Raw genomic sequence first — 11,993 nt, 5'->3', positions numbered from 1 at the left:
AATAAAAAACGTGGCCTCACATTTTATTGAAAATCAGCTGAAAAATCAACAGAAAATAGCAATTTTAAAGCATTGCAGCAACAACAAAAACAAGAACAAGAAGAAGAAGAAGAAGAAGAACAGCAACAACTAACAGAAACAATAGAAAATACAAAGCGAATCGAATGAAATCAAAACAACAGAGCAGAGTAACAAGACCAACACGCAAAAAACAAGCGCCAGCACGTGCAGGGGAGCAACAACAACAACATCTATATCTAAACAACGACAATGAAAGGAAACATCAACAACAACAACATGGGGCTTGGTAAATCCATTAAAATGTACCTGACCATATTCGTCGCCACAACCTGCATTTACATGCTGATCTATCAGTATCACATGTCCACCCAAGAAATCGACTCAAACGAAGTCATCAAGGTGAGTCTGAGAGCGCCAACCCCTCCTTCCCCAACCGCCTAACCGACCAACAACTACTACTTAATCAACATACACACACACACATACATACATACATACATACTAGATATGCACTGATAAGTAATCGACGTGTAACGGTGCACTCAGGAGTTTTATGCTAGTCTTGTTCTTACACATTCGGTTGTTTCGGCTTGTTTGTTGCCAGTCTTGGACAGCCAGACAAGCAAACAAATAAACAAATCGTTTTTAATTAGTCAGCGTGTTTTAATTGAATGTACATGAACATTACATACGAGTACCTGCAAGTTAACTGCAGGAGAAATGTGCACAAATTTGTTTATTTAGCCCTGCACTTGCATAATAGTAATATCTCTTAATTAATTCTGTATGTGCATAAGACATTATCTTTAAACACATTTACATAATATTTGTTGGTGCGTGGTAGCTTATTTGTTATTGGTATAAATAGCATATGCATACAAACATACATACATATATACAAGTAGTTATGTAAGAAGAAGTATCAATTCTGCCTACAGCTAAAGAAGGAAATATATTAAATTCAACTAATTACAGCTTCAGTCACATACTATGTCATCACAGAGTAGAAATTAACTCAATAATGGGGGAGGCTACAAATATTAAGTGCCTGGGCTTTGAAATGATTAGATCGCCGAAAATCACATCTGTACAGTGATGTCCACCTATCTGTGTAAAACCATCTATAATTCGTAATAAATTGAAAACTTTTGCATAACAATTTATTCTCTATACTTCAAATGTACATGCATACATATACATTGCTTGAGGCGAATATATATTTAAGCAATTTATCGACTTAATTAAGTAGAAGAAAGGAATACACATTACTTTTATATGGCAAGGGGTTAGCAGGCTCGGGTTTCTCATTCTAAATAATTTAAAACAGTTGCCAAAAGCTCCCATTTAATTTTTGTGATAAAAGAGTAGTAAAGAATAATACCTGCTTGATAGCAAGCATTTAATTATTATATTAATTTTGGAAGTTTACCACAATTTGAATAAGTATGAATAATAATTATATTCAATGGAACTACTCTGTATACTTCCAATTCAACAAACCTTAATCTTTCAACGTTAATTAATTGTTTCTTCTTCTGCATTGCAAGTAAATGGTTTGGTGTCAACAAATAAGCTGTCAAACGCGCCGCAACCTTAAACTATTTATATAATTAGTACACTACTTCTATATAGAAGAATACGCACTTTTAAATTGTTATTGTAACTTTCATCTAAAATACTCTTTTCTATTTCTCATTACAAAATACATTTTCGCCAATGTCGTACAAATAATAAACCAACTAAAGCATCAAGATAAATCATCATTATCTTCATCGTTCGCTTCATATTTCTGGGCGCTAACATCAAATGGCTCCTTAGCTAATATAAACGACAATAGCAATACCATAGCAACAACAACATCAACTGCAGCATCGTCCTTGTCAACGGTTTCATTAGCTGCAACTGGCGCCACATTGATGACATCATCAGGCTCATCACCTCCATCATCTTCATCAACTTCATTAACATCTTCACCGACGGAAAAGCGGGCTGCCAATACAAGCAAGTCGTTGTTAACAACAGCCGGTGCGACTACAACAACAACAACAACTACAATAAGAACAACAACAACCACTAGAAAACAGACAACTACATCAACAAATACAACTAGAACTACAAGCACAAGAGGGACAAAGCCAAAAGCAAATCAATTTGGAACACTCGTCCACGCCACGAGTTCTTTAGCAGCGACATCGGCGTCAACGCCAGCTTTAGGCCGGGTTCGAAGACCCCGCGAAGCATTTGTTCCTGTTCCAGAGCCCGTAAATATTTCGATATATTTCCTCAATTAGCCATAGTGCACCGCCAATGCAAAAACAAAAACCAAAAACCTTAAACATAAACAAGTACAAGAACCACACTAGATACAGAAAACGCAAAAACTAATTACATTTCAGCACATTATATTTCCTAGCATTGTAATCTTTAAATGGCCACTTCAAGCTTATCTGCATAATATTTCTTTTTACATATACATAGTCGCACAATGCATGTATTCGCTATACTATGTATGTACTCGTATATACTTATATATCGGTCGGACTGTGTGTGGTGTATGTTCGAGAATGCACTTTATAATGTTGCATGTAAGTTCTACTCTACTATACGTATTGAGATGTTTTTTCAGTTGTTACAATTTCCTGTAGCTCTGCCTCATTTACGCCACCACGCCACGCCATTAAGCTTGTTTATTTTCCATTTTCCAATTTTCTTAATTGCTTTTTTTAACTTGGCTCATTGCAAGTTTCAGCCCAATCGCACTCCCGCTCTCAAACCGGGCTTTCAGTAAATTTTAAAATTGTTATTTCTTTGTATATGTCACAATGAGCGACAATTAAGGGACGAGGTTCATTAAACTGATGACGTGCTTTATATATTCATAAGTGCCAGTATTATTACTACAAATTAGCTGCTGGAGAAGCACATTTAAGTAATTTTATACATTTGATTAATTCAATACAAATTACGACTATGATTAACTAGCTATATATATTTCTGAGAGGAGGAAAGGTTTCATGTTAATTAGAAACAGCAGAGATTCTAAGGCAATTAATGAATTCATTTGTAGACTGCACAAAACAGAAAGAATACAAAATAAGGGACATACGTCAAGGTAAATGCAGATAAGTAGATATAAAAAGGAAGATGTTGTCGTAGATGTTGTGAGCTTTATAAAGGCATCTAGAAAGTTTGTAAATTTCCCCAATGGTCGGCTAATTTGTCAAACCATTCATAGCTTCATTAATTAGACAATCGATTAATTAAACGTAGCTATGTATGAGCAATGGACTCTAATTAGATATCAATTATTTGTAAGGTGTATGCATCTTAAGTTAATTAAATTATTAAGTTGACTAAAAATTCTACAAGTCTGTCAGATCAGAAGTGGAATTCAGCCCCTTGCAATTCAGTGCTTTTTTTCAACTAATCTATATATTGACAAACGTCTATAAAGTCCAGTACAAGTATTACGAGTATGTAGCTGTATTTGGAGCTCACATCAAGATGAAGATGATGAGTATGGTTTTTTATTATATTAGGAATGGACTCTAATTAGATATCAATTATTTTAAATGTGTATGGATAGGTGCATCATAAGTCAATTAAGTCAATTAATGATTTATTAAGAAACCTAAAAACTCTGCAAGCCTGTCAGATCAGAATTCAGCTCCTTACAATTCAGTGCTTTTTTTCAAATAAAATCTATATATTTATTGACAAACGTCTATAAAGTCAAGTATTACGAGTATGTACCTGTATGTGGAGCTCACTTCGAGATGAAGATGATTAGTATGGTTTTTTTTTTCTATAAATTTTCAACCCACTTTAGTCCACTTATACATATATTTAATTTATTTTAACTTTAGGTTCTTCTTATTCCCCGTTTGGTGTTTAAAGAACTTAACGTTTTCAGAACATTCCATTTTGCTGACTCATTTATTTCCACATGAAAGATACAACATTTTTATAATGTTCATATTGGTGTGCGCATCGGTAGCGAAAATTGTTGTCTTCTGCTCATTTCAATTTTCGACTGCATGTAGAATGAGATAATTGATTGATTATGGTATTCAATGCGTCATGCCTACGGGCGAGCTGTGCACAATATTACAACCAATTTCCATTCCATTGCTAATGTTGGTTCAATTTCCATTAGTGTCTTTGCCAAGTTAATGTGAAATTGGCAACAGTAAATATGTATGTATATGGCGGCTTATTGTGGGCAACCCATTAACATGGGCCTTTGTTGTTACAATATTATGTTGCATGATTCATCAGCATCAGTGTATATTTGCCAATATACACCAGTTCCCCGTACATACATACCTCATTAAAATTGTTTGGTAGACTTTTGTTGTTGCCGTCGGTCGACAAACAAAATGAAGTGCAAATCAGCTGCAAGTAGTATAATAAACTGGAGCACAGCTTTTTAGGTTAATCAGCTGCAATATGCACGTATCTGTGTCTATGCATGTCAACAATATGCTGCACGCCCCACCCCATCCTCCCCCCAATCCACACCAGCTGTAAATTATTTGCAAACAAAAAGATTTTAATTCAAAATTTGCATGAGCCTAATATGAAAATTGCGTGTGCTCTGGCTCTGGCTCTGTCTCGACTCTCGACTCGATTCTCTATTCCCGGCACGGTTCATGCACACAGAAACCTAAAAATCGAGACCGCGTCATTGCAGCAACAACAATGCCAACAACAAGAACAACAACTAATGCACTAGGGGGCAGCATTGAATGGCATTAGGCTAGAGACGCTCCTAGACGAACTGCCGGGCGGGATAGCTAGCTTTGCTTTATTCTGATTCTGATTCTGATGATGATCTAGATTCATGAAAAATGTAAGCCAATTGAAAAGATTTGCGCGTGTTGCTTGCAGTGGCTTTTGTGCATTTTTGGCTTACTTATTTATTTATATATTTATTTATTTATTTTTGCATTTAGTACAAGTGCCCAACGATGCGCTACAGTCAATGTCAAAGGCAGCATCAATTATGTACAGCGGATTTGGTAGCCGACTAAAGTTAGAAGCTTCTATTCCCAAATAAGAACATGCTATATATTTTTTAGAAGCCCTAAGCTCCCAAGCGGAGTAAAAAGGAATAATATATATATATATATATATATATATATATATATATATATATATATATATATATATATATATATATATATATATATATATATATATATATATATATATATATATATATATATATATATTTAGTAAATAATACTGCAAACACTCTGAGTTCTTTCAGGCTTTTGGCCTTTTAGCAAAAATTATTACTATTAATAAACAAATAGGTCCTACAACGCTAAAATGTATTTAATTCAAAAGTAATGTCCAAAATTTTAATTGTTAGACTTGATAGATCAGAAAAGTTAGCTATAAAGTTAATCCACAGTCGAATCTAGTTCATGTGCTATTTGGGGATGATTTGAACTATAAATTATGAAATAACATCTCTTTCATGTACTATTTGGGAATGACTTAAACTATAATTTATCAAATAACATTAATTTACAGTTTGTTCCCAATTTTTGTTGAGCAAACGCAATAAGATGTAGTTTATTTTCTTTAGGATTATTGTGTTTAGCTAATATTTCCATTGAACGAATTGGGAGATTATTAGATTATTAATTAATAATTAGTTAATTACGGTTATTAAATTGTGTACCTTATACTATTCTGTTGCCCTTCCATACCAAAGAGTAAACATCATTACTTCGACTCTTGTGTCTTCAATTATTTGAAACTGTTGGAAGCTTGTAATTGATTCATAATTTCTATAACTACAATGATACTATAACTTATATTTAGTTACTACAAAAAGATGACAGTCATATCAAGTTATTTTCCTCACTGGTTAGTTTTTTAAGAGAAAGATAAAATAAGAGAAAAATGAGCAAAAATCAACACATTCGTACGATTTCAAGAAATTGAACCCTAAATGATTTTACTTTAAAAACATTCGCAACTAAACTAAGCTATGAATATGCATATCGTTACTCAAAAACTTGTGCAATATTTTTAAAAATGTTGCTTTCCACCCAAACGAAGCTTCACACCTACACGGGCAGGCTATGCCGATGGTCGATGTATTTAAATGCCATCCATTTTCATTCACTATTTTTGAATACTTACATACATACGAATAATTTGCATGTTGCACGCCCACAATTTAGCACTGCATGCTCCCCAACTATCAAGCACCACCTATTAAACCCCCACCTATCACCCCCGACCTATCATCTATGTAGTAGGTTTTTGTCCGCTTTGAAAATAAATTTGAATGCATTTTTGAAGAGTTTTGTATGCCAACGATTGGACAATTGGCACTGTGTGCGCCACTTTATTTATTTTATTTGTCGTTTTGTGTCATTCGACAATAAAATGTGTATTTAGAATTCGGCGACAATGCCGTTAGACACGCAGCCCTGGAGCGAGCATTTTTGTTTTTGTTTTTTTTTTGTGTTTTTTTTTTTTGTTTTCAGTAAAGGCCAGCAAGTCGGCTGTAAATTAATTTGCATAATTGCTCATAAAAGTGGGGCACACACCGTGCTACGCATGTCCATGTTGTATTAAAAATACAAATGCGATAGTTAGTCGATGGCATTACTTAACGGCCTCCGTTCTCGCCCCACAGCCGCCCCTCTATATAATCACACCCACATACCGGCGACCGGAACAACTGGCCGAGCTAACCCGACTCGGCTATACACTCAAGCATGTCACCAACTTGCTCTGGCTGGTCATCGAGGATGCCAACGAGACATCGCCGTTGGTGTTCGACATCTTAGACCGCATTGGGGTGCCCTATCATTACCTGCTGGGTGAGTACAAGAGGTTCGCGGACTCTGGTCAGTCCTCGCATGTTCGACACTCGTTTCCACATTATTTATATTGTCATGGTTGCCCTTAAATGTTGCTTTTCTCTTTAACCCCATCCCACAGCGCCTATGCCCGCTCAGTACAGAATCAAGCGTTTTAAGCCGCGTGGAGTCTCGAATCGAAACCGGGGCCTGGCCTACATTCGAGCCAATGCCACCGAGGGCGTCTTCTACTTCGCCGACGATGACAACACCTACGATGTTAGCTTATTCGAACAGGTAGGTACTAGGTGCAAGCCCTCATCTGGGGGTTGAGCTGGCACCGACATGTGCTTAGTTTTAGCAACACAAACAATAAAATAATAGTGAATACAAAAATGTTACTAATTCCTAATTAATCGTTGGAAATACCTGTGAGTGTAGGCCACACCGATGCCTTTCTCTTTTATCAGTAGCTGATAAGTGGTAAGGTAATTTATTTGTACGGTGCGTACTGGAAAACTGGAGGGTACACCCCTCCTAAGAAGTCCATAACAGCTAGAGACACCAACTTTAAACATACATACTTATATTATTTATAAGCAGATCAGGTTATTACCAACCATCTATAGCTCCCTTTTTTTATATTGCTGGCTAAAAACAAAACATACCCCTTGTTGCTTAAGATTAAATAGTTTGAATTGGCACTTTGTCAAGGCCCCAACTAACGGATATTTTATTGAGATTTGTTTTAAATTTGAATTAAGACCTATGTGGATCTAATTTGCTAGTAAAGAAAAAATGTTTATACACCTAATTCTGTTTTTACACGGTACATTGGTTCCTAAAACAGGCGTGTAAAAAAAACCGTTTAAAAAAACCTCCTACATGGAATAAAGTCGTGTAGCCATACAAGTATATAACAATTTTAATTTCCAAACCGTGTTAAATCAAAACCGTGTAAAAACCGAATTATGTGTAATTGTTTAACATCTTAAACCCGCGGATGGTTTAACCCGAATCTACTTTTATGTACATAGATGTGTAATTTATGATCACGTTCTAAACTAAAACATCTCTATCTGTCGCTGATAATAAAACAACAGATGGAGACCAAAATATGAGCCGTACTTGAGCAATAACTATAAATAGCCAATTTTTAATAACCCCAATTTCAATCAAATCATAAATTTATATATACTATATGTATACTCTGTTTAAAAGTCAAAGCCTCTCCTTAATTGGCGACTATTAATATCTTTTAAATATATAATACTTATATAAACCTGAATAGTTATCTATCATTCAATACGAAAGAACTTTATATTTTATTAAATGAGGAAAAGGCGTTTCTTTTTATATATAACTGTCAACGTTGAAGTTTTTATGCAACCTATAGTAAAATATGATATTTCTTAGTAAATATTTGACGCAGTTGGATAACATTTGAAATTTATGTACGTCATGTTTTTGTTAAAGTTATGAACATTTCCTGCTTCCCTTTATCTGTGAACATACTTATATTATCTACATACTATATAGTATACCTATAGATAAGGCATACCAACAAGCAATTGCTAATAAAATGTACGCCAAAATCGAAAAACCCAAGAGGTGTTCAGGAAAGAGTTCTACTTGTATACTACAGGGAATAATCTTTGCTAGCTATTGAAAGGTCCTGTGCATTTTTGTTACAACAGAGACTAGACTTTTCTCTTATTTAGTTATATGTTTGACAAAAATTCCTGCGTCGTAGAAACAACAATATTGAATTCAAATGCAATCCTTGACCTTCCCCATAGATGCGCTACACAAAAATGGTGTCCATGTGGCCGGTGGGACTTGTAACCAATACTGGTGTTAGCAGTCCTATTGTACGCGACGGTAAGCTAAATGGCTTCTACGATGGCTGGATTGGTGGACGCAAATATCCCGTGGATATGGCGGGCTTTGCGGTGAGCGTTAAGTTCCTGCTCCAGCGGCCGAATGCAACGATGCCATTCGTGGTGGGCTATGAAGAGGACGGTTTCCTACGCAGCTTGAAGCCGCTGTCGAATGATGATATCGAGCTTTTGGCCAACAAATGTACAGAGGTGAGTATGGAAACCAAAAATATCCGCCCAATAGTTAAAATAACCTTAATTTTTCTGCAGATACTCACCTGGCATACGCAGACAAAGAAGAATCCGTCCGCCATTGCTTTGAATCAGACCCGCTATGGCGGCACTAATCTAATCGCCATTGATAAGTTGCTGGTGCGATCGTAGAAACGTCCGACCCGATCTATGTAGTTAGGATACATAGCTATATAAATACAAACAAACAAACAAACACACATACATATACAATGTAGGCGAGTGAGCTCACAAAGTGTCCGTGGCTTAAACCAATTGTACAGGTACAATCTTGGGCTTAAGTCGTTTCATACTACACCTATACACGTACATACCAACTAATTATTATATTAACTAGTGGAATATGCATAATCACTTATGTATGTAAGTTTGTATGTGTGTGTGTGTGTGGCATATGCAGACGAATTCATGTAAATTCCTATTATTAGTAATTAGTTAGAATTTAAATAAAGCGCACACATTTTCTAAAATATTTACGAATATACACAGGGCTAGTGTGTTTGACCCCAGCCGGCAATATACAAACATACATACATACTTGCTATAAATATAAACTTATACATATGTACATAGATATGCTAAGTATTGTATTTATATTAGAATTACATATGTGCACTCCGTCTTGGACAATTTTGTATATACATACATACTTTGGTAATTGCAATATACATTTATAATTAATTAAGCCTAGTTTTTTTAGGCGAGTAACTTCTCTATTGATTATTATGTTTATATTAAATATACTGTGCATTTCTCTTAAAAAGACAGAGACCTAAAGACAAATTTTAGTTCATAAGCTTGTAATCATCCTCAACTGAATCCATCAATCTGCATTCTATGAAGGAAAAAATGTTTATTAAGTTCCTAAATATTTCTATGATGTACATTTTGGCAGCATTCCTGCAACGTCGTTGATCTTGTACGCCTCTATTTAGCTAAACAGAACTTTCTTATTATAAATATTTAATTAATTCTATACCAGATTATTCTTCTACTTGAAATGTTTAAATCAGCGATTAGTCAGCTATTCCAAAGTGCAAATTATTTAATTTTTTTGTTGATATTGATTGATCCTTAAAATGGATACTAAACAGAGGCATCAATGACGGTTCGTCCCTCTCCGGGTTCATGCTATAGGCCCTGCTTTATGAGCTCTACGATAATGCTGTTATTCACTTGCAAAAGGGTCAGGACATTGCCGGAATACTTCCATGATTCCTTGATTAAACACTATTATGCCTGTAATACCGCACTCTACGCACAGATACGTATGCCTATATTAATAAGTGTTTAGTTTCACATTTACTTTGAACCTCTTACTTTAGCTCCTTAGCTAAGCTTTAATAAAAATCCTTCCACTTGGAATGTAGGTTTATAGCACTTCTGTTGAGTTTTTATTATTATTTTGCCCAATCCATTATCTTCAGCTCTTTGCCTCGGACCAATGCAAATTTAAGTAAAATGTCAAGGTTGGCTGGCAACTTACCACATTTCGGGGCATGGTGTCGAATAAACAAATACATTCAAGTACCGTATTTCCCACATTCTGTAAAGCGTCAACAGAATCAACAAACAAAACAGATATTCTCCAGCAGATGTGGGTCGCAACCATTTTAATAATTCAAGCCGACATCAAGACAGTTTTGCCAACACACTCACACATACAAACACATACCAACAGCCTTTTTGTGGAATCTTCTTTAGAGACTTGGACTCAAAATCGCGTGCCATGTGCAACAAAGAAGGCACGTCAACAGATACTGAAACTATAGTCGAAACAAATTGTTTGGACAATTACCAAAAAACTAACAGAAATCATTTTTTTGTGACATTAAATGAAAGCTACATAGTTGAAATGAAATTCAATAACAACTCAAAGTGACAAATTACAAATTTAAATCGTACAGAAAACAAACAAACATTTTCCTCTGATAGCAATAGTGGATCTATAAAAATGTTTGTATTTAGTTTTATAAATAATTTAAAGCACGCTCGAACAAACAAGCCAAAATCCTTTTAATAAATATAAAATTCATATGAAGTACAGAAAAATAAATATTTTTTTAAGACAACTTTGCAAAGAAAAACTTACTCAACAAACACTTTTCTAAACTTTTTCAATTTGTACAAAGTTAAGCCGATTAAGACGATTTATGACATTTGTCAGACTATGTCTAAAAAATACAAAAAGATGTTAAGCTAAAATCTATTATGGTTTCGTCACCTGTTACTACTTTTGTTTCTCAATTTTTAATCAATTTTCAAATGTTTTTTTTTTTTAAATGAATTTATATTACTGTTCTAATAAAGATACGCAACTTTGTAAATGTTTTTTTTTTAACGAAGAAGAGCTTAATTTAAAAATTTTTTTTATAAATTATTTCACAGAACAGTAAAGTAGACGAAAAAAATGTGTGATGGGGACTGGATTTGGAAGCAAAAGTATTCTTGGTGTAGGTGTTAAGGAATAATTGATCAAATGATATTATCGGATTTTGTAGTCAACAGTAGATTGAAATTTTCATTTCAATTTTCAAATAACAAATTAATTTAGTTGATTAGGAAAGCAAAAAAGTTTCAATTTCGTTATCTTTTCTTCTATATCTACAAGTATAACATCTACGAATACACCCTACAATCTTTTTTTTTAATTTTTCTCTAGTTCTAGACTTTAAATTTTATTAATAACATTGCATTTTATGTAAATAATAATAACTAACGAACTTCCCAAAGCACTAAATCTCTAAATATACTAATAATAGAAAGAGGAAGGAAAAAGTGTAATACTAATAATGTACTTATTAATATGTATATGAGGTCGAATGTCAAACGGTACTGGTCGGAATTTTTATACAACTACAATGTATTATATACTTAGCTGTATAAGCAATTAGCTAGTTAGGTACTTTCTAAATATTTAAAAATATATAAGTATTATGAATATAAAAGTAATAATAATGTATATTCATGATTTCTGGTGAAAATCACTCAAATATTCTTAACAACTCAAATT

The 11,993-nt window shown here is 34.2% G+C and overlaps 1 protein-coding gene across 3 annotated transcripts; it reads left to right on the top strand.

The window, feature by feature from the left end:
* The first annotated feature begins 64 nt into the window (after positions 1 to 64).
* Positions 65 to 10,360, top strand: LOC115622286 (galactosylgalactosylxylosylprotein 3-beta-glucuronosyltransferase P). 3 transcript variants are annotated; one of them, XM_030516186.1, is made up of 6 exons: positions 65 to 420; positions 1,767 to 2,282; positions 6,683 to 6,869; positions 6,991 to 7,145; positions 8,648 to 8,938; positions 8,999 to 10,360. In XM_030516186.1, exons 1-6 carry the CDS (start codon positions 271 to 273, stop codon positions 9,110 to 9,112), a joined length of 1,413 nt encoding a protein of 470 aa, XP_030372046.1. In that variant the 5' UTR covers positions 65 to 270; the 3' UTR covers positions 9,113 to 10,360. The 3 variants fall into 3 exon arrangements, with proteins under 3 accessions (XP_030372046.1, XP_030372048.1, XP_030372047.1); XM_030516187.1 differs by having other exon boundaries at positions 406 to 420; positions 1,840 to 2,282; XM_030516188.1 differs by lacking the exon at positions 1,767 to 2,282 and having other exon boundaries at positions 71 to 420.
* Positions 10,361 to 11,993: the final 1,633 nt, after the last annotated feature.

Source organism: Scaptodrosophila lebanonensis, unplaced genomic scaffold, assembly GCF_003285725.1.
Source record: "Scaptodrosophila lebanonensis strain 11010-0011.00,11010-0021.00 unplaced genomic scaffold, SlebRS2 tig00000043-arrow-pilon, whole genome shotgun sequence".
In the NCBI taxonomy this organism is placed as follows: Eukaryota; Metazoa; Arthropoda; class Insecta; order Diptera; family Drosophilidae; genus Scaptodrosophila; species Scaptodrosophila lebanonensis.
This window is presented reverse-complemented; position numbering and strand designations above follow the sequence as displayed.

What these genes read in the sequence shown, in the direction of transcription:
- LOC115622286 (XM_030516186.1), top strand. Translation starts at nt 271, where the DNA reads ATGAAAGGAAACATCAACAACAACAACATGGGGCTTGGTAAATCCATT. An exon ending in TTGTTCCTGTTCCAGAGCCC is followed by an intron (nt 2,283 to 6,682) that starts GTAAATATTTCG and finishes CTCGCCCCACAG; the next exon opens with CCGCCCCTCTATATAATCAC. An exon ending in TGGCCAACAAATGTACAGAG is followed by an intron (nt 8,939 to 8,998) that starts GTGAGTATGGAA and finishes ATTTTTCTGCAG; the next exon opens with ATACTCACCTGGCATACGCA.